The sequence below is a fragment of the Halichoerus grypus genome, chromosome 12, assembly GCF_964656455.1.
Source record: "Halichoerus grypus chromosome 12, mHalGry1.hap1.1, whole genome shotgun sequence".
In the NCBI taxonomy this organism is placed as follows: Eukaryota; Metazoa; Chordata; class Mammalia; order Carnivora; family Phocidae; genus Halichoerus; species Halichoerus grypus.
Window position 1 is genome coordinate 27,124,371 of NC_135723.1, and position 26,975 is coordinate 27,151,345.

Sequence of the window (26,975 nt, forward strand, 5' to 3'; positions counted from 1 at the left end):
AACATATGGAGAGGCAGGTATTTTTTATCTATATCCAAGGGTAAGACAGGCAGACACATACAGAAAACCCTAAGATGGGACTGAAAACTGCAGTCTAAAATGTATCGCTCTCTGCCTTTACAGTTTGTCTATTTGCATTTGTGTGCACTTGTGCTATGTAACTTTGATTTTTTAAAAGTCTATCTATTAATTTTCAGTTTCGATGGCAATAGGGAAGGCAGATTTTTTTACTCAATATGAATAGAAGGACATCTCCAATGGACGCAGACTCTCCTGCAAATATTCACATAGTGAGGCTATAAGAACATCAACTGCTCATAAAAATCAGATTTCTTCTTTTATACAGAGTTGACCACAGACTCTTAAATGATATGTAAACAAAACCGTATCCCATTTTTTTCTTTTTCTTCCCCAAATCTGAGATATAAAAGACAGACAAGAGCATGGTATTCCAACAGCTGTTTAAATTCTTTTACTTACAGCCCTCATAGATGTCCGTGGGAATATGGACTGCGGCATGTTGATAGGATATCTGTCGTCCAAAATTAGCATCCTCAATAAAAACAGGTTTTATCCTCTGGCTGCCTGGCTCACTCTCATTTTTTTCAGGCTGTATCAGAAAAGATAGACAAGAAAAATAATATTACAACTTGAGATAACAGATACTCTCACATTCTTGTCTTCATTTGACAAGTGCATGGTCTTCAAAAAAAAACAGATCTACAAGAATATTTAAAAATATAGTACCATGATGACATCAAGACTTACTGTGGTACTTGTTTTCCAATATATAGAAATATCAATAGTTGTGTTGTATACCTGAAACTAACATGTTATATACTAAATACATCAGAGACAAAAAGAAGCCATGTTGAAAAAATATTGTAAAAAAAAATATAGTACCATGATGACATGAGATACACAAATAACATTCAGGTATCAGAATTAGCGTTATCTTTCTATTATTCACATTAAAATCTAACTTCTCTCCTCATTTCTTCAGTGTTGGAGTCACTCAGGATCATCCTGACGGGACCAGAGCTTTTTCATATGCAGTACTTATTAAAATGTACATTTATAGAACAGGATAAATTACTTTAAACACAATTGAATTAAAATTATCCCTCAATATAAATTTCACTGTCTATGCTACTAAGTTTTTATTATGCGGTTGAGGATAATTCTTGGTTTGACAATTTATGGTAAACATGACTGCAAAAAGATAGCAATAAAGGATTATTTTATATCATGTTCCCTTGCTTTTTGCAGGTTTTCCAGTTGTACCAATTTGTGTTTTAAAAATAAAGTATACTAGAAAAGATCTTTTGTAACTAAGCACTATTAAATCCTAACTGCAACCATTTTGTCTCCTGAGGTAGGAGGTAAGGTCTAATCAATAATGATTCAAGAAAAGCCCACAGGAGTTTAAGGTTGAGAATTAATTTTCTATCTATTGAAACCAGACTTTTGATACCGAATTACTTTCTTGCTCTCCCCTGGCAGGAAACTGAGAATCACATTCATTGATCCAAAATGCAGCTCTGTAACCTTTTCGTTGTTGCTGTTTTGGCTAATGATGTTAATTTTTTTTTTTTTTTTTCAGTTCAAATACAGTTTTAAACTCTGCCCTTTTTTTAAAAAATTAAGTTCAGATCTATATTTTCAACTCAATGTTGGAGACTGTTTTCCATATTCCAAAGGTAATCGCCTCAAAACCAAACTGAAAAACAAATCACATTTGACTCTTTTTGGCAGCACACTACAGTGATGCAAGTGATAAACAGGAGAAAAGACGTAACTGGACAACCAGAAAATTTCCCGAGAAGGCTGGAAGACACTGCCAACAACATAAAATCAGCAGGTTTGCAAAGAACTGACATGTCCAACTGTCCACATACAGCCCTGAAAAACGTAAATGACCAAATAACACATTATTATCCTGAGATATTAGGACACGTGTGTGTGTGTGTATTTATTTTTTCCTGGGAAACTGCAACATTGGAAATATTTAGACATAGATAAGAACAACATGGCCTTAAATGAAAAAACAAAAACAAAAACAATGGCTTCCAAAGCTGCAAATCCAACCTATAATCAGATAATGAAATCAATTTTATAGGTACTTATAAACCAAATTATTCTTTAAATGAAATATTAAACTTGGTTATGACCAAATTATTTAAGTGAAACATACTTTATTTTTTTTTTAAATTAAGACTTTATTTGTTAGAGAGAGAGGGAACACAAGCAGGGGGAGTGGGAGAGGGAGAAGCAGGCTTCCCGCTGAGCAGGGAGCCCGATGCGGGGCTCGATCCCAGGACCCTGGGATCACGACCTGAGCCGACGGCAGACGCTTAACCGACTGAGCCACCCAGGCGTCCCTAAGTGAAACATATTTAGAAATATATAAAAGTACACTCTATATATTAAGCTGAAGAGCTATTTTGTGAAACTTGTGTTTCAGACAGGACTGTGTGTATGTGTATATATGTGCACATTAGACTGTGATGTGGACTGTAAAATTGGTCATGGACAAAAATACTTGAAAACCGATCACTGATTTTTTTTTTCATATGAAAGTCATGAATATCTAATAGTTATCCCACAAGGAAACTGAATATATAACCAAAGAGTAGTGTTTCAAGTCCAAAATTTGGAAAATATACCTTCACACAGGAATCACTAATCATACTCTTTTCTAAAAGAAAGTTTGGGGGGGGTGTGTGTGGTGTGTGTGGTGTGTGTGGTGTGTGTGTGTGTACTAGCACGCAAGCAGAGCATGAAGAAAGGAGAGAGAAGAGTTATAAGGAAAATAGGAATCAGAGAGCAAAAGGAATTCTGAACCTAACATTCAATGGTTATTTAATAAAGAATGAAAATGATAAAACTGGGATTCGGCCATGGATTCAACCACGGATTTCAACACATTTAAAAAACTCACCACTGTCTGTTCCTGAGCACTACTGACTTGAATAAGGAAAGGGGCACGTTAAAACGACTTCCAGTAGTAAGATGAATGTAAAGACGACACCAACTACAAATGATGCCCCTATTTTTCTCAGCTGAAAATATTCTGAAAATCTCAACATTTTTTTTTTGAAGATTTTCTTTCTTTGACAGAGAGAGACATAGCGAGAGAGGGAACACAAGCAGAGGGAGTGAGAGAAGGAGAAGCAGGCTTCCCGCTGAGCAGGGAGCCTGATGTGGGGCTCGATCCCAGGACCCTGGGATCATGACTTGAGCCGAAGGCAGACACTTAACGACTGAGCCACCCAGGCGCCCCTCAACATTTATTTTAAAACAATGGTTTCTCAAAGTATGGACCTTGGAGAAGCAGCAGCACTGAAATTTTTTAAATGTGGGCTCTCAGTCTCCAACCCCAGACAGACTCAGTCAGAAACACCCTGGGAAGGGCTGAGCGGTCTGCAGGGTAAGAAGCCTTCCCAGGGATCTGGTACTCGCTAAAACTGGGGGTCCACTGCTTTAAAAAATCAACAGTTGAAATTAGTCACATGTTTTTATTTGGACCTACTTATGAAAAAATTTGGGTTGATCACTACTTAGCATATTAATGAACACCTACTTTTTTTACCCTCAGTTCTATGATTTGTGACTAGAAGCACACAAACGATAATATGGTGAGGAATATTTATCAAAAGATGTTTTCAAAAGAGAGTGGCGCCTGAGTGGCTCAGTCAGTTGAGCGTCCAACTCTTGGTTTCAGTTCTGGTCATGATCTTAGATCAAGGTGCCCCCACCCCAACCCTGCCTGCTTGAGATTCTCAATCTCCCTCTTCCCTGCCCCTCCCCCGGCTCATGCCCTAGCCCGCTTTCCCTCGCGCGTGCTCTCTCTCTCTCGCTCTAAAATAAAATAAATCTTAAAAAAAAAAAAAAAGTTGTTTCAAAAGACAACAATCCCTCAAGATACTCTAGGGGTTAGTGCCACACTGACTTAAGTTGGGGAGAAGCTATTCCATTCAGAGAATAACAAACCGCACTGGCACATCAAAGGCTCTGAGACAGGACCCACTCAAGAGTGTGACCCAGCGTTCTCAAACTTATGGGACCCTGGGATTTTTTTCCATTCGATACATCTTACAAAGAACATACTTACAAAATTCCGTAGAAAACCCAAGTGAAAAGCATGGTGGTCGAAAAATTTGGTTCTACTCTGTCGCATTAATAACCTCTCAGACTTGAGCCGCTCACCATTCCTTGGCCTTCAGTTTTCTGACTTATAAATGATGTAAGCCTACAGGTGGTGTCTCATGGGCCTAATCAGAATCACCTGGGGAACCTCGGGCCCCATCAGTGAAGACGTGATCCCAATGAGGAGGCTGTCCTTTGAAAGAATCTCTCAGTTGATTCTAATATTCTCTCCTATCTTAAATTAAAAACCCTCAAGCTAAAGAACCCACAGTCATTTTCAGTTCTGAAAAAAATTATGGTCCCGTTTCTATAATTTTAGAAAATAACACATTACTTTTCATAAGCCTATCTTTCCCAGAAATTCCACTTGCATCTATTTCTAGCCAATTTTACTAGACATATTTGAAGAGTAGAAGGATCAGATGATAGATAATAGACAGATAATGAAGTACATGTGTGTATTAGGGTAGGACTACGTGGATATGTGCAAGTATTTCACTCATTCAGTCACTCGAGACATATTTGTTGGCAGACTGGAGGAGAGAAGGATTTATTGATATTATGTTTATAGAAATGCCATTTAATATCTAAATCTGGAAACAAGTTAAATGTTCAACAATAGCAAAATGTCACAATTATCACAGATACAACTGGGTGTTATTAAGTAATATAAAAGAGTAATTACATTGGGAGTGTATATATAAACTGTGTTTGTTTAAAAATGACTTGAAGCATAAAAAGGAAATGTTAAGCAAAAAGAAGGAAAAAAAGGCCTATTATATTTATTTGAGAGAGAGAGAGTGAGAGAGCATGAGCAGGGGGAGGGGCAGAGGAAGAGGGAGAAGCAGGCTCTCCCCTGAGCAGGGAGCCTGATCAGAGGGGCTCAATCCCAGGATCCTGGGCTCATGACCTGAGCTGGAGACGGACGCTTAACCCATTGAGCCACCCAGGTGCCCCAAGGCCTACTATTTTGAGAGAAAGAGAGGTAAAGGGAAAAATGAACGGATGAGTATAGAGCAAACGGTATAAACACTATGGTTGGTTTTGTAGTTATGAGATATAACTAGATGTTTCATGTTTGGGTTTTCTTGTTTTTTTCCAATAATACAATGAACATGTATTTGGAAGAAAAATGCATTAATTTTTGTTTGAAGCCCTCTGTAGAGTGCTATTAAGTATTGTATGATTATCTTACTAAGGTGAACGTTGCTTATGTTTCCTCTGAATCCTCTCATACTTAAAAATAATAAGTTTAAATACATTTTATGGAGATTCTTGCACTTTTAAATCACCATGTAAAGAGCTTTTAGGAATAACTTTAAAACAATAATGTAGTTTTCAAAAAAATAAAAAAAAAATATTAGTGTACTTCTCAACTTGTATAATCATATATCAGGACAAGTATTAATGCACACTTGATAAGCATATAAAGAAAAAAATAATATGGCTGGTCTCCATGGTTCTCCCTATTATAGTCTCCATAAACTGAAATAATTCCACGAAAATACTAGACTTTCTAAATGCAACTCATTTATTTCCTTAAACATATGAAATTATTGTAACTTACAATGATACCCTCATAAGTCATGTCTTTGCCCATCTTGATATATTATGGCATTATACAGAATAATGAAAATACAGCAAATATTAGATACCAAAAAAAAGTGAGAAAAGGAATTAGCAGAAAAACTTCTTAACATATATCGTTTAATATGTTAACTAAAAATTTCAAATAAATAATCCTCCTGGAATAAAGACTTCCTATTTACCAGAATACACAGGAGAAAAAATAAGCATATCTCTTGCCAACATTTTTCCCAAAAAATATCTCTTTTGAATTCTCCAGACTACCCTATATTAAAGTATACAGAGAAACTGAGCATATCTATTCTAAAATGTATTCCAATGCATTTATTAGAACACATAAGTGAAACATGAGAAGTATGTTTCTCATACTATTCATCTCAATATAATTTCAGCTATTAAATAGATTAGATTAGATCATGCAGAGACCAAAGTACAGGCCAGTGTTGGATGGGTAGGCCATTCAATTTTACAAGTAGTACATATTAGCAAATTTAATTTGGAAAGTCAAAATGATATGTCTGTGACAGATACAAAAGGCTCTTGCATATTTAATATATTTACCTCAAATGAAACATTCTTAGAATTGGTATTTATACTAAAATATTTGTTTTTAATGTTTTGTTACATTTGTCATGTTAACTTAAAACATAAAAAAAATTCCGATAGCAAAATGTTCAGAAATTAAAAGTTTACATATTTTACCTAAATTGCAATAGAACGTATCTTAATCACTTTGTCACAATTCAGACTGCACATGCTCACCTAGAAACTCTGTTCACAATCACACTATGGCTCAGTTTAACTCCCCTGCTCTCTGTTATTTTTTGTGTTCCATAACAGTGGAGAAAGAGGAAGAATGGTTCACGGAGACTCTCTATAGAAGCATCACACTTGGTGTTTCTATCTCCCTAGTGAAAACAAAGAGTTAAATAAAGGAGTCCTTGTGTAATGATCCAAATTCTTTCATAACTAGAGACTATAGTCTGGTGTACAATTCTCTATATGTACTTTAAAATTTCTGCCTCTAAACACATCCCCTTCTTTTTCACAACTGTTTTATAGATATTGTTTACAACGGAGATATGCAACTTTGACAATGTAGCCATAACTGATTTTAGATTTTATTTTTTTATTTTTAGTTTTTCAGTTTTACTGGTCTTCCCAGTATCAAATAAAATCTTGGATATGTAATATGCCTTTGGGCATGGCATTCTCATCCAATATAATTACCATGCATATATTACATTTAAAACAGACTTTCTTGGTCACTAAATCTGAAAAGTCTGGTATATCGGCATGTTGGTGTCAACTCCAATTAAAAAGCAAGGTTGCCTGGTAACCACCAGTTCATCATTGTTATCTAAGCATTCTGGTGCTCCATTAGTTAAGGCTGGCACCTGTTCTGCCCCTACAGAGGAAAGCTTTTTTTTTTTTTAAAGATTTATTTATTTATTTGAGAGAGAGAGAGGGATGGGCAGAAGGAAAGGGAGAGACATAATCTCAAGCAGACTCCCTACTGAGTGCAGAGCCCGACCCGGGGCTTGATCCCCCAACCCTGAGATCATGACCTGAGCCGAAACCAAGAGTCAGATATTTAACTGACTTAGCCACCCAGGCGCCCCAAAAGCTTCCTTTTTAGTAAATCATTTGCATCAATTAGAAATGGAGATTCATCAAAGTAGCTGCCAGCTGACCATGCCCAATTAATGAATAATGAATAGAGAGAAAAATGTGCTGAGCGTCATCCAGCCTTAATCATTCTGGTCAGGTTGTAAAGCCAGGCTTAATATTAAATAATGAATCCAGTTACAATGGCAGTAAGAACATTGCTGCGTCTCCTGAGTTAATTGGTTTGCGATGCTATTTTCACCTTGAGGATGCTATGATTCAGGCAAGTATCCACCGAATGACTAGTATTAGAAAGGAAACATGAGTTGAAGGACACAGTCTAAATTACACAGTAAAGACTTCAATGTAACATTTGAATTTTGTTTTACTGAATCATAACAATAAGAAAAATTTTAAATTATAAATTTAATGCATGGCCATAGTTTTTCTGCAGGGTAAAGCTAAGGAATTATAACTTTTTAATTACCTGAAGAACTGGGGAAATCCTCTGAATTCATTTCAAAAAACCTCTTGTTTCTTCGTGAAACATATTATGATTAGCTAAACTCATACGTTTCTGCAAGGACAGGATGGCCACGTATTAAATTTACTACTGATGATAATGCCCCATGTTCATGTGGCTTGTTTAGATATTTCCCATGGTAATATGAATAAATCACTATTATTAAGCATCATTATGCTTTTACTTATGATTTTTAATGCCATATGTCCCTTAAACCAATACTTTGTAAAGTCTCACTAAACTTAAAGCCTCTTTTGAGACGTGTCAACATATTAGTTCAGAAGTACTTATGTAGAATTTGTAAGTAAATATTCTTATATCAGGAGGTGCGTTTAGTTTTTAATAATAATAATGCATGTGAAAACCAAAAAAAGGTTGACGATACCATTCAAAACAATCCAGTCCCCATCTCTGTTCACCCTACAAATTTTTACACAGGGTAAGTATAAAATGCCCACATAATGCCAGTGACTTTTCCAAACTTAATGAATGTTCACAGAATTCTATATAGATGTACCATACACTACTTCTGAAAAAAAAGAACTGGGGGCACTGGGATGGCACAGTCAGTTAAGCGTCTGACTCTTGATTTCAGCTCAGGTCATGATCTCAGGGTCGTGGGATGAAGCCCCACGTTGGGCTCTGCGCTGAGCATGGAGCCTGCTTAGGATTCTCTCTCTCTCCCTCTCCCTCTGCCCCTCCACCTGCTGGCTCTCTCTACTTCTCATTTGTTTCCATGAATTTTTTTTATTCTTCTTTAATTTCCTGGTTGACCCATTCATTCTTTAGTAGGATGCTCTTTAGCCTCCAGGTATTAGAGTTCTTTCCGACTTTCCTCTTGTGATTGAGTTCTAGTTTCAAAGCATTGTGGTCTGAAAATAGGCAGGGAATGATCCCAATCTTTTGGTACTGGTTGAGACCTGATTTGTGACCTAGGATGCGATCTCTTCTGGAGAATATTCCATGGGCAACAGAGAAGAATGTGTATTCTATTGCTTTGGGATGGAATGTTCTGAATATGTCTGTGAAGTCCATTTGGTCCAGTGTGTCATTTAAAGTCTTTATTTCCTTATTGATCTTTTGCTTAGATGATCTGTCCATTTCAGTGAGCGGGGTGTTAAAGTCCCCCACTATTATTGTATTGTTGTCGATGTGTTTCTTTGCTTTTGTTATTAATTGCCTTATATAATTGGCTGCTCCCATGTTAGGGGCATAGATATTTACAGTTATTAGATCTTCTTGTTGGATTGACCTTTAAGTAGGATACAGTGTCCTTCCTCAGCTCTTATTATAGTCTTTGGTTTAAAATCTAATTTGTCTGATATAAGGATTGCCACCCCAGCTTTCTTTTGGTGTCCATTAGCATGGTAAATGGTTTTCCACCCCCTCACTTTCAATCTGGGGGTGTCTTTGGGTCTAAAATGAGTCTCTTGCAGACAGCATATTGATGGGTCTTGTTTTTTTATCCAATCTGATAGCCTGTGTCTTTTGATTGGGGCATTTAGCCCATTTACATTCACGGTTACTATTGAAAGATAGGAATTTAGTGCCATTGTATTGCCTGTAAGGTGACAGTTACTGTATATTGTCTGTGTTCCTTTCTGGTCTATGTTACTTTTAGGCTCTCTCTTTGCTTAGAGGACCCCTTTCAATATTTCTTGTAGGGCTGGTTTCGTGTTTGCAAATTCTTTTAGTTTTTGTTTGTCCTGGAAGCTTTTTATCTCTCCTTCTATTTTCAATGACAGCCTAGTAGTATTCTTGGCTGCATATTTTTCTCATTTAGTGCTCTGAATATATCCTGCCAGTCCTTTCTGGCCTGCCAGGTCTCTGTGGATAGGTCTGTTGCCAATCTAATGTTTCTACCATTGTAGGTTACAGATCTCTTCTCCCGAGCTGCTTTCAGGATTTTCTCTTTGTCTCTGAGACTCGTAAGTTTTACTATTAGATGTCGGGGTGTGGATCTATTTTTATTGATTTTGAGAGGGGTTCTCTGTGCCTCCTGGATTTTAATGCCTGTTTCCTTCCCCAAATTAGGGAAGTTCTCTGCTATAATTTGCTCCAATATCCCTTCTGCCCCTCTCTCTCTTTCTTCTTCTTCTGGAATCCCAATTATTCTAATATTGTTTCATCTTATGGTATCACTTATCTCTCGAATTCTGCCGTCATGATCCAGTAGTTGTTTATGTCTTTTTTTCAGCTTCTTTATTTTCCATCATTTGGTCTTCTATTCACTAATTCTCTCTTCTGCCTCATTTATCCTAGCAGTTAGAGCCTCCATTTTTGACTGCACCTCTTTAATAGCCTTTTTGATGTCGACTTGGTTAGATTTTAGTTCTTTTATTTCTCCAGAACGGGATCCTCTAATATCTTCCATGCTTTTTTCAAGCCCAGCTAGTATGTTTAAAATCGTCATTCTGAACTCTAGTTCTGACATCTTACTAATGTCCGTATTGATTAGGTCCCTGGCAGTCGGTACTGCCTCTTGTTCTTTTGGTTGAGGTGATTTTTTTCTGTCTTGTCATTTTGTCCAGAGGAGAATAGATGAATGAGAGAACAAAATGCTAACAGGGTAACAACGTCCCCAGAAAATATACTCTAAACAAATCAGAAAAGACCTGAAACCAGGGGAAAAGAAAGGGAAAGAAAGAAAAAAGAAAAAAGAAAAAGATAAAAAACAAACAAACAAACAAACAGAAAACCAGAATATGATCAAATATGATCAGGCTGGTGCATAGATCAGTGCCACACACTAGATTTTGGGCGTATTTTTGTCTGTTAGAAGAAAGTGCCTCCCAAAACTTTAAAGAAAGAAAAGCTTATATATGTACAAAAATAAGGATTAATACGATGAAGGGATGGAATATGACTGAAAGATGAGAATTATAAAAGATTTTATAAAAGGAGTTGATAAGATAAGAAGTTGGTTGAAAAATGAAAGAAGAGGATTAAAAAACAAAGGGAGAGAATGTGATCAGGCAGGAGACTAGAACAAAGCTATACACTAGAGATTTAGGGTATATTTTGGTCTGTTAGAAGAAACTGTACCCCAAAATTTTAAAGAGAGAACAACTTATATATACATATACCAAAAATAGGGGTAACTACTATGAAGGGATACAATATGACTCTAAAAATGAAAAATAAAAAAGATTTTTTAAAAAAGGGATTGATAAGATGTTGGTTGAAAAAGGGAAAACAAAAAATTCAAAAAAAGAGAAAGAAAAAGAAAATAAAAAAAATTAACTTTGAAAGACCAAAGGATCATGGGAAAAAAGCCATGAATTCTGTGTGCAGTATTCCCCTAGCGCTGGAGTTCTGCCGTTCTCATTGATCGGTAAACTTGGTCTTGGCTGGCTGTTCTCGCTGATCTTCTGGGGGAGGGGCCTGTTGCCGTGGTTCCCAAATGTCTTTGCCGGAGGCGGAATTGCCCCGCCCTTGCCGGGGCAGGCTAAGTAATCTGCTTGGGTTTGCTCTCGGGAGCTTTTGTTCCCTGCAAACTTTCCGTACAGCTTTGGGGGACAAGAGTGAATCTCTCCCAATCTCCGCCCCGAAGGAGCCAAGAACTCAGGGCCCCGCTCCTCAGTGAGCCCCCAGAGAAAAGCAGTCACTTACTACCGTCTCCCCGGTCTCCGGCCGCTCTCCGTGCTCACCCGGCCTGTGACCGCGCGTTTCTATCTCTGGCACCCCACTCCGTCTGGAGTCCCCAAACCCAGCAGATCCCTGTGGTGTGCTCCCACACCGCTCCTCCCGGGGGAGGAAGGGGAGTCTCCCCGGATCTGCAGCTTGTTGGGTCCCTACTGGAAGAGCAGTGGCCCAACTGTGCCGCGGATCACGGTTTATGGCAACCCCGAGCTGAGAGCCTGCGCCTCGGCACCGTCTCTGCAGCCGTCTTCCCCGCTCCGATACCTGGGAGCTCTGCCGCACTCAGGCACCCCTGGTCTTTCTGTGACCCCGAGGGTCCTGAGACCACACTGTCCCGTGATGGTTCCACCCCCCGCTCAGCCACTGGAGCGACATCCCTCAGTGGAGCCAACTTCTGAAAGTTCCGATTTTGTGCTCCGTGGCTCTATCACTTGCCGGTAGCAGCTGATGGAGGCCCCCCTCCCCCACCGTCTATCTTCCCAAACATTGCCTCGGATTCGCTTCTCTGCACATCCTACCTTCCAGAAAGTGATCACTTTTCTGTTCAGAGAGTTGCTGCTATCTTAATATTCTATTTCTCTGCCATCACCTAATTGAGGAATCAATGTCAGTCATTAACAGAGCCTGAAAATAAAGGTTGCATATTATAAGATAGCGTTAAAAAAAAGAAAAGAAACCTAGACTTTGATTGTTTCTTTAATAATTAGAATGGATTGCCTTGCTGTTTGATGCATACCTCTACTAGCTCATTCTTGAATCACATTTAGTTCTCTAAAATGAAATCATGAAAGATGGGGCTTTTAAAAAGACATTTAGATAGGGCATTACGTTGGAATTAATTTTAATGTGGACAAGATTCTGCTAAGAAAATAAATAGCAACATAAATATGCAAGGGAATTCAGAAGACTAGCCAAATGTCGCAGACAGGTCAAATTTTTAACATGATCAATACAATAAAATGTAGCAAATAAATCAACTCAATTTATTGACATGGGAATTCTGGGTTGAACTCATTTCATTTGGATTTTAGTCAGAAACATAGATCTTGGAACTAGGTTAATAACGGTTTGTAATGATCTGCTTTCTTTTTGCTTGCTCTGGGAATTAAGAAAATAGTGCAGCTTGCTGGCACAATTCAAGCCTTCTGGGGAATCTGCTTCACTAACCTTCAGGGAATTTAAGGATTTGTTGGGACAGATGTCTCTAAAACCTAAAGTAAGAACCTCAATCAATTTCAAATTTAAGGAGAACTTGAATGTGAAATTTCATTTAAAAATGTTGCATTAGTAGCATTTTCTTTTATTTTTTTGACATTTAATTTTCCTTTCAAATCTGGTTATACAAAATCTACAATGATATGAAGACAAATTGCTGCATTGTGTTCATATTTTTGTTTTTTGAGGATTCTACTCAGATTTTTATTTTGTTATGCATTGTCTTAAGTTTTTTACACAAATGAAAGATTATATTCATAATGATAAAATGGAAAATAGCTCAATCTAATACCCCTTCATTATTTTAACAAATACACACATACAAACAGGCTCCACTTGGAGCTAAAATCATGTCAAATAAATCTTAAATTTATTACAATCATATTAATAATTACTCTTTTTTAAAATTACACTCATTAACATTCCTGGATTGCCTACTATAAGACAGGAAAGTTCTACAAGCTTTATATGTGTTAACTAATATTCACAGTAACTGGGTGAGGTAGGTATTACTATTACCTTTATTTTACAGATCAAGAGAGTAAACCACAGAGAGATTATATGACTGCCAATATCACCCAGCTAGAAAATGGCAGAGCTGGGATTCAAATCCAGGCAGTGGCGCTCCAGAATGCAATCTCTTAACCATCACACTCTACTACCTCCTCATACAGCAATGTGTACAGTGATCATACGTGTATGCCTTGTCATTATTTAAGGGGGAAAAACAAGTTGCATACAGAAGCATATAGGAATGAAATGCCATATCTCTAATTTATCTTAAAATATTTAAACAATAGATGAAGCAATTATGGAGATATTATACTATTCTGTCTCCTATATATTTAAGACATTTTTTCCTGGTAAAAAGTTAAAAAAAAAGTCTTACATTGAAAGGTACCCATTTTAAAGCTATCACCTCTTTGGAAATGAAATTCAATAACTATTATTTATTCTACTTATGTGCATAATCAGACAGAACTTTAGTTTGATGGAGTAAATACAATAAGCCTGATACCATGTGTCATCACAGAGATTCATAATAACTTAGCTTAGCAGATCTGCCCAGACTTGGAACCCAAAATCCTGATTCGTATGGCACTTGTAGTAACTGAAAACAAATATTCTAACTCTGCTAATCCCCAACTTGAATCAGTTTTGGATTGTCTGTTTTGACGTTACTCTTAGTCCTCATGACTGTTTCAGAGGCCAAGAGAGGGAGGGGCAGATGAGAAAATATGAGAAAACAGCGTCCATAGTCAAGTCCAGCTTTGCCATTTCCCTCTTAACTTGTTTCCACCCAACCTCGAAACAAAACATTTTCACTTCCACCATGCTTGCCAGAGATTTCCTAGTTACTCTGCAAATAGAGCGCCACTTTAAAAAGCAAACATGTCCTGGGACACCTGCAGGGCTCAGTCGGTTAAGCGTCTGGCTTTGGCTCAGGTCATGATCCCAGGGTTCTGGGATGGAGCCCCGCATCGACTGAGCAGGGAGCCTGCTTCTCCCTCTCCCTCTGCCTCTCTGCCCTGCTTGAGCTCTCTCTGTCTCAGATAAATAAATAAATAAATCTTTAAAAAATAATAAAAAGTAAACATGTTCTTACAAATGCTATGTAAGTAATATGGGGATTGAAACACATGAACACCTACCCAATTTAACAGGCATTATCTCAACCATTACTCCAAACTATTACTAATACTAGAGAGAAACTGAGTAAGATCCTTATCTCAAGTTGCTAAAAATTTAATAGATTATCCTGGTATATAAATACTACAGTGTAAAGTATTATACCATAAAACCAGATAGGTGTAACTGCTTGTTTAGAACACCCAGAGGAAGGAAATACCATTTGCTTGCTACCTAGAAAAACCTAGGAAGGGGTGCCTGGGTGGCTCAGTCATTAAGCGTCTGCCTTCGGCTCAGGTCATGATCCCAGGGTCCTGGGATCGAGCCCCACATCGGGCTCCCTGCTCAGTGGGGAGCCTGCTTCTCCCTCTCACACTCCCCCTGCTTGTGTTCCCTCTCTCGCTGTGTCTCTCTCTGTCAAATAAATAAATAAAATCTTCAAAAAAATAAAAATAAAAAAATAAAATAAAATAAAAAAAACCTAGGAAGGCTTCCAGAGAAAGCAGTACTTGAATTGGTTTTTAAAGAATACTTAGTATCTGATTAGAAAAACTGTAGGACGTCATGATCACGTAATTAGAGGAGAGAATATGTTAACATTAGTCAGCACACTGGAGACGGGAATGACTGTCTCAAGTTTCCAGTAAGGCTATGTGCCTTGCATTCTGCCTGGAACTGTGGCTCACCAAATAATTTAGCCCAGTTACACCTGCACCTTTAGGTTTCAATTGGAAAATTTGTTTAAGTAACTATAGTCGTAACTTTTTATCATACGATGCAATCCAAAGGGACGTTAATTTTACCCTTTATTTCAGCAACTGCTTCAGCTAAATCTTGCTGTCACTGAGTATTTTTATACCCATAAGATGAATATAAATACCACTTATGCATTGTCTCATATCACAGCCCTTGTAAAGCTTATAACCCAATAGCTCCCTGCAAACTGACTAATTCAGATGCAGCCAACTGAAAGGTTATATTCCAAAGGAATAATTGATCACCTCTGAATGCTTGTTTTACCTTTAAGTGAGGCCATGTATCATCATTATAATGAACTAAATCAATAGACTACACTTGAATATATCATTCTGTAAATTCAAATCTTAAGTGGTGATAGACGAGCATAATAAACATGGAAGGATAACAGGAAACCGAAGATTCCAAATTTAATCTGGAATCCAACATATACAAAATTTATGGACTTCTTTGTAAGATTTATTTCTATTATGAAAGCTACTCCTTCTTCATTTCCAGCTACTCATATTGTACACTCCCAACCCCTGCCCACACCTTCCCTTAAATGTGCTAAGGATTCTACCCTGTACATTTTTATTTTTTATGTTGTGTAGATAAGTGCAACAGGCTGAGAGTGAAACAACAGAGAGTAATGGGATTGTGGCAAACTGGACAATGTACCACATCCCAAATCACTCAGACTCCTTTTGATTTTCACATTGTGCCAGCACACCAAAATGCATCTGTAATTCAATCTGGCTTTGCTATACCTGGAACTTTACATTTGCTGGGGAAATTTCAGGTACCTGTTGTCAAAGTCCACTCATAAGCTAAGCATAAAAATATTCTAGGCCAAATTCAATTTTTAGCTGCCTACTAGAAATCTCCTCTTGGATATCCTTGAGCAAGTTTTTGGTATAAATGTTTTTGTCTTTTGAGAATCTTGGCTAAATCCTTAAAAAATCTTTGCTAAAAAATATTCCTATGTCCAGTGTCCTAGCTAATGTTCCTATATTCTCTCCTCTAATGAAAGAGACACTGTAGCCTTTCAAGTCTACAATTATATACAGATTTCTCTGCATGCCTCAATGCTTTCTTCCATTAAATATTTGTTTATTATCTCTAATCCATACGCTTTGACTTGTTCTTAGAGAACACATGATTTATGGTTTACCTCACTGCATATTGTCCTCCTCCATATGTTATCTTTTCTCCCATAATTTTTTTTAACCTTTTTGACATTCTGGGAATATTTCCTGTCTCTTCTGTGCATCACTGATGGATAATGTGCACTGTCAAATTTGTTAGTTCTTCCAAAGGAATTGTTATTTTAGCAGTATTGATCTTGATGATTTTATTCCAGTCTATTCGTCACACAGATCACTGGTTCTTTCTTTGGAGATACTAAGCATCCATTTAATGTTGTTTTCTGTGAAGTACCTGAAATAACCCCTCGAAGGAAAAATGCCTTTAATCTGGGTCTTTAATACTTCAGTATTTCTATTGTACTGTTAATGATCTTTTCATGTATTCCTCCACTGACTGGTTTCTATTTGATTAGTATTAAATGAAGAAAGACCTTTCTTGTCTCAGGATTAGGAAACAGTAAAATGGTACAGATTTCTTTTCAAGCATTTGTTCTGTCATATTTGTAATTTGAAGGCAAAGAAAGATATATGATATGATATATGGTATGATATATGGTATGGTATGGTTTCTGGTCAACAGGAGGCATTTGCAAAGGGCAAGTGTTTTCTTCAGGGTCTTTTGATTCCAATCCTTCAGATTACAGAAACTCACGCAGGTCTGGGCTGAAATTGGGGGTGGTGGTGAAAGGGCATCCTTAAAAACAAGACCACGTATGGAGCACAGAGATGGGAGATAGATAATTATGACTCTGGTATTCTTCAGCCAGTTCGTATTTGTGTCAAGAGAAGCTGCTGTTGGAACTTTGATTCACTGACTTATTGGGAAAAAAACCTCACTGAGTGAGTACAATGTGCTGGTTACTATAAGAACTAAATCACCTGCTGTGAGTACCCAAGAGCTTGCCCCCCAGAAAGTTATACTCTAGGGAAGGACCCCAAGGGAATAATTTATAAAGACTGGTTGTGCCTCCAAGAAGAAACTGCCATTTCTTTACAAAATTCATGATGGCTTAGGAAAGAACTAGTAAACTTTCATCAGTGTCTTAAATATCAAACAAAGGCAATAATAACTGATATGAAGACCTTGACAATGGGAAAACAATTAGAGATATAATATTTTAGAAATATTTATATATTAATAATGTATAATATTACTAAAGGTATATGGATAATTTAGAAGCATAAAATAAAATGTGAGCCCATTTCAATAGCCCTTAAATAAATATTTGAGAATAATGTCTAAAATCATACAATCATCATGGACATGGAAATGAAATGATTGATGTAAGAGAAGTACAAAATAGAGAAAATGACCACCATCCCACTAGGCATGATGTTGGAAAAATGAATCCTCTCCTACTAATGCAGAAATGGGGAAAAAGTTAAAAATCACAGCCAGAGGCTCAGGATTTACAATCCTTTAGTCTCCTTCAGGGGGCATAACATTTAAAACAGAAACTTTATTTAGCTCTCAAACATTTATATTATCATCCAAACAATGAGGACAAATTTATTAATTGAAAATGTTGGCTAGATATTTACTATTCCAATTAGTTCCTCTGTTCATTAGATATTAGCTGCTGATGTGTAAGAGAAAACTCCCATTCTATAATTTCCAATCACCAATTTTTAATAATGGATGTGGCTTTATGGGTTTGAGCAATAAAAATACTGTACACAATTAAATAAGTATATAAAAATTCCGGGACAAAGAACAGTGGCAGCAAGCCAATTTGAACCAAAACAATGAGATGGCTTAGGATTTGTGAACATTTGATACATAAAATATCAAGCACAACATGTATAAGGCTGTGAGTATAGGAGCCAATTAAATCCACCTCTTATTGCAAAACTTTTGGTAAGGTTTATAAATTTCACCATCCATGAAAGTCCAACTTCATCCATCAGATAAGCAACAATCTTCAAAAAAATGTGTAACTACTGAAAAGCCTAAAGTAGAATATCAAAGTGCAACATTTACTTACACTTCTCAACTGTGTTTCATTGTAAGATACTAACTACTTCCATTGCAGAAAATAATTTGATTGTAGTGATCAAAACACATGCATTAGGGGAAACTGAAAAATACTCATTACAGCATATAATTTTATATACATTCTACTGTAAAAAAGAATTTTTTTCCTCAGTTCCAAGTTGAAGGATCTGACTATATTTAAGTGATAAAAGCCACTCAGATAGTGAGTAGAATTTTGGAATTAACTTCACTATGTCAAGAAGAGCAAATGGAGGATCTGTTCATAAGCTGCTAATTATTTTGCAACAAGCATTCTCTCTGTTCTCTCTTTAGTAATAGAACCCTCTATTTTGTTTGGGTGCATGCTATGTTGGGGGGAGGATTATATTCCACATCCTGATGCAAACTGGCAAGGCTGGGCACTAAACTGGGCAATGGAGGCAGATAAAAGTGCTGTGTACAGTTTCCAAACATACCCTTAAAGGCAAAAGGCATGTCCTCGACTGCCACTCGCCTCCTTCCTGTTCTCTAGAGAGCAAAAATCACTGTGTATGTTGGAGCACCAATCTTGGATCCCAACATGAAAAAACTATACTGAGGAAGGGAGAAAATTTGAAAGAAGTACCCTGGGGCCTAGAAGATTGAGACTCGCCACATTAGGCTTTATATCCAGAATGTTTACATGAGAGAGGAATAAACTTTTGACTTCTTGTAGCCACTTTTACTTTAGGTCTATAAGAGCCAAACCAATACACCAATCATTAAACATGGTTCATTTTTATTCAATGTTCTAAGGGTTTCCAAGAGCAACGGTATTATACCTAAAGCACTTTAATCTTCACCAATAAAAAGTTTTAGTGAAACAAAAATAAATTAACTTACAGTTCTTAATAAGTTCTCAAAAAATTTACATGAAATAGTAAAATTTTCCAGCAAACTTGACCCTGTTAGCAGTATTCCAAGAATATTCTGAACTGCAATGAAATTTGTGGCTCATCTCATCACCCGTAGCATGTCTTAGGTGAGAGGCAAACAGTTCCAATTTTAATAAGCTTTCATGTCCTACGAGTGAGTACAGTTTTAAGGGTGGAACGGAGTGTGAACCAAAGTCTCTGATTCCAATCCTAGCCCTCTTCCTACTATACAGTATTCTTTGCAAATTATTCTGGCACTGTTCTTCTTATTTTTTTTTAAAGATTTTTTATTTATTTATTCATGAGAGACAGAGAGAGAGAGAGAGAAGCAGAGGGAGCAGGTCCCTGCGGAGCAGGGAGCCCAATGCGGGACTCAATCCCAGGACCCTGGGATCATGACCTGAGCCGAATGCAGACGTCGCTTAACCAACTGAGCCACCCAGGCGCCCTAGGTATATTTATAACTAATGGTAATAATACAGACTTTTGGGGGATGGGAGAAGGCAAAAAAAAAAAAAAAACCATGTCAAGTTCACTAGGTTCACTTGTATTAATCCTTTTCTCTCCTACACAGAGTTTTATTTGAATATAGGAATAAACATCTGTGCAGGCAAATTATGAACCTGAGTATTGAGCACAGCTCAAGTGTTAGAAGTACACGCCCGTGCAGACTTTTCCATTTATAATGGACATATTGCTAACTTTGCAGCATAGTGGTTGAATACTATGAATTTTACTATTGTACTATTCAATTATACCCCTGAATACTAACTGGGGTGACACTCACTAAAAAGTTGCATCTACATCTGTGCCTGTGATTATTAAAATCTTGAACAAAGAAAACTCACAATTTCTATGCAAAATAAAAGAACTTTCTAATTAAGAAGCAAACTTGACTTAATAAAACCGTTTTATGTGACATCAAAAATAGGACTTTCTTAATTAGTTTAGATGAAAGAAAAACATATTTGCAGTATTGGTTCATCATCTTTAGGCAACACTCAACTGGCAGATTGGACCAAGCATGTCAATCCATCCACTTTATTATGAAATCTTTGTCATAGTTTTACAAACTAACTGCTTTAAAAAGCTGTAACTGGTGTACCACCAGGAAGGTTGATAAAGATTTAGCATCTGTATTTTAAATGACTATATAACTTTTAAATATCAAATACTAACCTTAACAGTGAAATGAAATGTCTGTCCAAAAATAATATTCATTCTAACACCAATCAGTAAACTACTGTTTAAGATTTATTTAGAGAGAGAGAGACAGTGTGAGCAGGGAGGGAGGGGCAAAGGGAAAGGGAGAGGAGACTCTCAAGTGGACTCCCCGGTGAGCACAGAGCCCAATGCTGGGTTTCATCATCTCAACACCTGAGCCATCAAGATCATGACCTGAGCCGCAATCAAGAGTCAGACACTCAACTGATTGAGCCACCCAGGTGCCCCCCCATCAATAAACTATTAAAACATTTTGTGTTAGCTGTTGGTTTGCCTTTAATAAACATCCTACCTCATTAAAATGATATACATCATTATCATAAAAGGATAATAATTATCATAGAAGCACTAGCAAAACACCTATGGCTAGTAAAAAGAAAACGCTTTTTAAAACAATCCTAGTTCTTCATTTATTAAATGGAGAAAACATAACCTCCTTCCTTCACAGTGTCATTTTAGAAATTAAATATAAGAATTTGTGTAGAGTGGTTAGCAGCATGCAGGCAAATAGTGCTCAATAAACTATGATGTTCACCAATAGTGGTGGTGCAATTTGGAAAGATGTGGCATTTCAAGCCAACTATCTTGTGTTGTTTTTTAATTGTTTTTTGAAGGCCAGCTTTACTTGATTTATATATTTTTTTCACACTCCATGAAGTAGCTGGAAAAAAGTAATATACAAATATATTTTTTTGATTCAGAAAAAAAGTGTGAATAACAAACAATAATTCTTTTTATATTTGTTTGACTTGTTCACTGATAAATCATCCCAAGCTCATGGAAGAACACCAAAAACACAAGAAGCCCTCAAAAAACAGTTTTGGATACATAAACAAGTGTATATACAAATTTTTTCCTGATAAAAAAAAGTCACAGATACGATAATTTAAATGAACTTAAGCATAAAACTTTGTTTTATAATTTTGTAAATGCTTCCACCATAGCCAAGTAATTAAAATGTCTCCTGAAAGTCCATCCAAAGGTGGCAACATGAGAAGTAACTTATTTGTGCTAAAATAATCCATGTTGGAACATCATCTGAATATGTACATTACAGTCATCTGTTTAAAAAGGCAGACTGAGAAGGGGGCAGAGCAAGATGGCGGAGGAGTAGGAGACCTGGATTTCGTCTCCTCTCAGGAATTCAGCTGGATAGGGATCAAACCATTCTGAACACCTACAAACTCAACAGGAGATCGAAGAAAAGAATAGCAACAACTCTCTGAACAGAAAAGCGACCACTTTCTGGAAGGTAGGATGTGCGGAGAAGTGAATCCGAGGCGATATTCGGGAGGATAGACGGTGGGGGAAGGGCCTCCATCGGCCGCTTCTGGCAAGTGATAGAGCCGCGGAGCACAAAACCGGAACTTTTAGAAGTCGGCTCCGCTGAGGGACGTCACTCCGGTGGCTAAGTGGGGGGTGGAACCCTCGTGGGACAGTGTGGTCTCAGGACCCTCGGGGTCACAAAAAGACCGGGGGTGCCTGAGTACGGCAGAGCTCCCAGGTATCGGAGCAGGGAAGCCGGCTGCAGAGACGGAGCCCAGGCGTGGGCTCTCAGCTCGGGGTTGCCATAAACCGTGATCCGCGGCACAGTCGGGCCACTACTCCTCCAGCAGGGACCCAACAAGCGCCAGATCCGGGAGACTCACCTTCTTCCCCGGGGAGGAGCAGCGCGGGAGCGCACCGCAGGGATCTGCTGGGTTTAGAGACTCCACCCAGGGTCGGGTGCCAGAGATAGAAACACCTGGTCACAGGCCGGGTGAGCACGGAGTGCGGCCGGAGACCGGGGAGACGGGAGTGACTGACTGCTTTTCTCTGGGGGCGCACTGAGGAGCGGGGCCCAAGTTCTCGGCTCCTCCGGGCGGAGATTGGGAGGCCGCCATTTTCACTCTCCGCCTCCAAAGCTGTACGGAAAGCTTGCAGGGAACAAAAGCTCCCGAGAGCAAACCCAAGCTGATTACTTAGCCCGGACCGGCAAGGGCGGGGCAATTCCGCCTCCAGCAAAGACATTTGGGAACCACGGCAACAGGCCCCTCCCCCAGAAGATCAGCGAGAACAGCCAGGCAAGACCAAGTTTACCGATCAATGAGAACGGCAGAACTCCAGTGCTAGGGGAATACTGCACATAGAATTCATGGCTTTTTTTTACCATGATTCTTTAGTCTTTCAAAGTTAATTTTTTTTTTAACTCTCTTTTTTTCTTTTTTTTTTTTGAATTTTTCTTTTTCCCTTTTTCAACCAACATTTTATCAATCCCTTTTTTAAAAAAACATTTTTATTTTTCATTTTTAGAGTCATATTCTATCCCTTCATAGTAGTTACTCATATTTTTGGCATATATATATATAAGTTGTTCTCTCTTTAAAATTTTGAGATCGTTTCTTCTAACAGATCAAAATATACCCTAAATCTCTAGTGTATGGTTTCTTTCTACTCCCCTGCCTGATCACATTCTCTCCCTTTTTTTTTTCTTTTTTTTTTTAAATCCTCATCTTTCTTTTTTCAAACAACTTCTTATCAATTCCTTTTATACAATTTTTTATAATTTCCATCTTTACAGTCATATTCCATCCCTTCATCATATCAACCCTTATTTCTGTACATACATAAGTTTTTCTTTCTTTAAAATTTTGGGAGTCACTTTCTCCTAACAGAACAAAATACACCCAAAATCTAGTGTGTGGCACTGATCTATATACCAGCTTGATCATATCTGATCACATTCTGTTTTTGTTTTGTTTTGTTTTGTTCTGTTTTTGTTTGTTTTTATCTTTATTTTTTTCTTTTTCTTTTTTCTCTCTTTCCCTTTCTTTTCCCACTGCTTCAGGTTTTTTCTGATTTGTTTAGAGTATATTTTCTGGGGACGTTGTTACCCTGCTAGCATTTTGTTCTCTCATTAATCTATTCTCCTCTGCACAAAATGACAAGACGGAAAAAATCACCTCAACAAAAAGAACAAGAGGTAGTACCGATTGCCAGGGACCTACTCAATATGCACATTAGTACGATGTCAGATCTAGAGTTCAGAATCATCACTTTAAAGATACTAGCTGGGCTTGAAAAAAGCATGGAAGTTATTAGAGAAACCCTTTCTGGAGAAGTAAAAGAACTAAAATCTAACCAAGTCGAAATCAAAAAGGCTATTAATGAGGTGCAATCAAATATGGGGACGCTAACTGCTAGGATAAATGAGGCAGAAGAGAGAATCAGTGATAGAAGACCAAATGATGGAAAATAAAGAAGCTGAGAAAAAGAGAGATAAACAACTACTGGATCATGAGGGGAGAATTCGAGAGATAAGCGATACCATAAGACAACATTAGAATAATTGGGATCCCAGAAGAAGAAGAAAGAGAGAGAGGGGCAGAAGGTATAATGGAGCAAATTATAGCAGAGAACTTCCCTATTTTGGGGAAGGAAACAGGCATTAAAATCCAGGAGGCACAGAGAACCCCTCTCAAAATCAATAAAAATAGGTCCACACCCCGACATCTAATAGTAAAACTTACGAGTCTCAGAGACAAAGAGAAAATCCTGAAAGCAGCTCGGGAGAAGAGATCTGTAACCTACAATGGTAGAAACATTAGATTGGCAACAGACCTATCCACAGAGACCTGGCAGGCCAGAAAGGACTGGCAGGATATATTCAGAGCACTAAATGAGAAAAATATGCAGCCAAGAATACTATATCCAGCTAGGCTGTCATTGAAAATTGAAGGAGAGATAAAAAGCTTCCAGGACAAACAAAAACTAAAGGAATTTGCAAACACGAAACCAGGCCTACAAGAAATATTGAAAGGGGTCCTCTAAGCAAAGAGAGAGCCTAAAAGCAACATAGACCAGAAAGGAACACAGACAATATACAGTAACAGTCACCTTACAGGCAATACAATGGCACTAAATTCCTATCTTTCAATAGTTACTGTGAATGTAAATGGGCTAAATGCCCCAATCAAAAGACACAGGCTATCAGATTGGATTAAAAAACAAGACCCGTCGATATGCTGTCTGCAAGAGACTCATTTTAGACCCAAAGACACCCCCAGATTGAAAGTGAGGGGGTGGAAAACCATTTGCCATGCTAATGGACACCAAAAGAAAGCTGGGGTGGCAATCCTTATATCAGACAAATTAGATTTTAAACCAAAGACTGTAATAAGAGATGAGGAAGGACACTATATCCTACTTAAAGGGTCTATCCAACAAGAAGATCTAACAATTGTAAATATCTATGCCCCTAACATGGGAGCAGCCAAATATGTAAGGCAATTAATAACAAAAGCAAAGAAACACATCGACAACAATACAATAATAGTGGGGGACTTTAACACCCCGCTCACTGAAATGGACAGATCATCTAAGCAAAAGATCAACAAGGAAATAAAGACTTTAAATGACACACTGGACCAAATGGACTTCACAGACACATTCAGAACATTCCATCCCAAAGCAATAGAATACACATTCTTCTCTGTTGCCCATGGAATATTCTCCAGAAGAGATCGCATCCTAGGTCATAAATCAGGTCTCAACAGGTACCAAAAGATTGGGATCATTCCCTGCCTATTTTCAGACCACAATGCTTTGAAACTAGAACTCAATCACAAGAGGAAAGTCGGAAAGAACTCAAATACATGGAGGCTAAAGAGCATCCTACTAAAGAATGAATGGGTCAACCAGGAAATTAAAGAAGAATTAAAAAAATTCATGGAAACAAATGAAAATGAAAACACAACTGTTCAAAATCTTTGGGCTGCAGCAAAGGCAGTCCTAAGAGGAAAGTATATAGCAATACAAGCCTTTCTCAAGAAACAAGAAAGGTCTCAAGTACACAACCTAACCCTACACCTAAAGGAGCTGGAGAAAGAACAGCAAATAAAGCCTAAACCCAGCAGGAGAAGAGAAATAATAAAGATCAGAGCAGAAATCAATGAAATAGAAACTAAAAGAACAGTAGAACAGATCAACGAAACTAGGAGCTGGTTCTTTGAAAGAATTAACAAGATTGATAAACCCCTGGCCAGACTTATCCAAAAGAAAAGAGAAATGACCCAAATCAACAAAATCATGAATGAAAGAGGAGAGATCACAACCAACACCAAAGAAATACAAACAATTATAAGAACATATTATGAGCAATTATATGCCAGCAAATTAGATAACCTGGAAGAAATGGATGCATTCCTAGAGATGTATCAACTACCAAAACTGAACCAGGAAGAAATAGAAAACCTGAACAGACCTATAACCACTGAGGAAATTGAAGCAGTCATCAAAAATCTCCCAAAAAACAAAAGCCCAGGGCCAGATGGCTTCCCAGGGGAATTCTACCAAACATTTCAAGAAGAATTAATACCTATTCTTCTGAAACTGTTCCAAAAAATAGAAATGGAAGGAAAACTTCCAAACTCATTTTATGAGGCCAGCATTACCTTGTTCCGAAAACCAGACAAGGACCCCATCAAAAAGGAGAATTACAGACCAATATCCTTGATGAACACGGATGCAAAAATTCTCACCAAGATACTAGCCAATAGGATCCAACAGTACGTTAAAAGGATTATTCACCACGACCAAGTGGGATTTATCCCTGGGCTGCAAGGTTGGTTCAACATCCGCAAATCAATCAACGTGATACAATACATTAACAAAAGAAAGAACAAGAATCATATGATCCTCTCAATAGATGCAGAAAAAGCATTTGACAAAGTACAGCATCCTTTCTTGATCAAAACTCTTCAGAGTATAGGGATAGAGGGTACATACCTCAATATCATAAAAGCCATCTATGAAAAACCTACAGCGAATACCATTCTCAATGGGGAAAAACTGAGAGCTTCCCCCCTAAGGTCAGGAACGCGGCAGGGATGTCCACTATCACCACTGCTATTCAACATAGTATTAGAAGTCCTAGCCACAGCAATCAGACAACAAAAAGAAATAAAAGGCATCCACATTGGCAAAGAAGAAGTCAAATCCTCACTCTTTGCAGATGATATGATACTTTATGTGGAAAATCCCAAAGACTCCACCCCAAAACTGCTAGAACTCATACAGGAATTCAGTAAAGTGGCAGGATAGAAAATCAATGCACAGAAGTCAGTGGCATTCCTATACACCAACAACAAGACAGAAGAAAGAGAAATGAAGGAGTCGATCCCATTTACAATTGCACCCAAAACCATAAGATACCTAGGAATAAATCTAACCAAAGAGGCAAAGGATCTGTACTCAGAAAACTATAAAATACTCATGAAAGAAATTGAGGAAGACACAAAGAAATGGAAAAACATTCCATGCTCATGGATTGGAAGAACAAATATTGTGAAGATGTCAATGCTACCTAGAGCAATCTACACATTCAGTGCAATCCCCATCAAAATACCATCCACTTTTTTCAAAGAAATGGAACAAATAATCCTAAAATTTGTATGGAACCAGAAAAGACCCTGCATAGCCAGAGGAATGTTGAAAAAGAAAAGCAAAGCTGGCGGCATCACAATTCCGGACTTCCAGCTCTATTACAAAGCTGTCATCATCAAGACAGTATGGTACTGGCACAAAAACAGACACATAGATCAATGGAACAGAATAGAGAGCCCAGAAATGGACCCTCAACTCTATGG

General features: G+C 37.7%; 1 protein-coding gene across 2 annotated transcripts in view; it reads right to left on the reverse strand.

Moving 5' to 3' along the window:
- The window catches only part of CACNA2D1 (calcium voltage-gated channel auxiliary subunit alpha2delta 1), a 512,722-nt gene that overhangs the window by 184,082 nt on the left and 301,665 nt on the right, over nucleotides 1-26,975 (reverse strand). For both annotated transcript variants that reach the window (XM_078060091.1, XM_078060090.1), the window contains exon 6: nucleotides 481-610. In XM_078060091.1, the coding sequence (XP_077916217.1) occupies nucleotides 481-610 (130 nt within the window). The remainder of the gene's footprint in view (nucleotides 1-480; nucleotides 611-26,975) is intronic.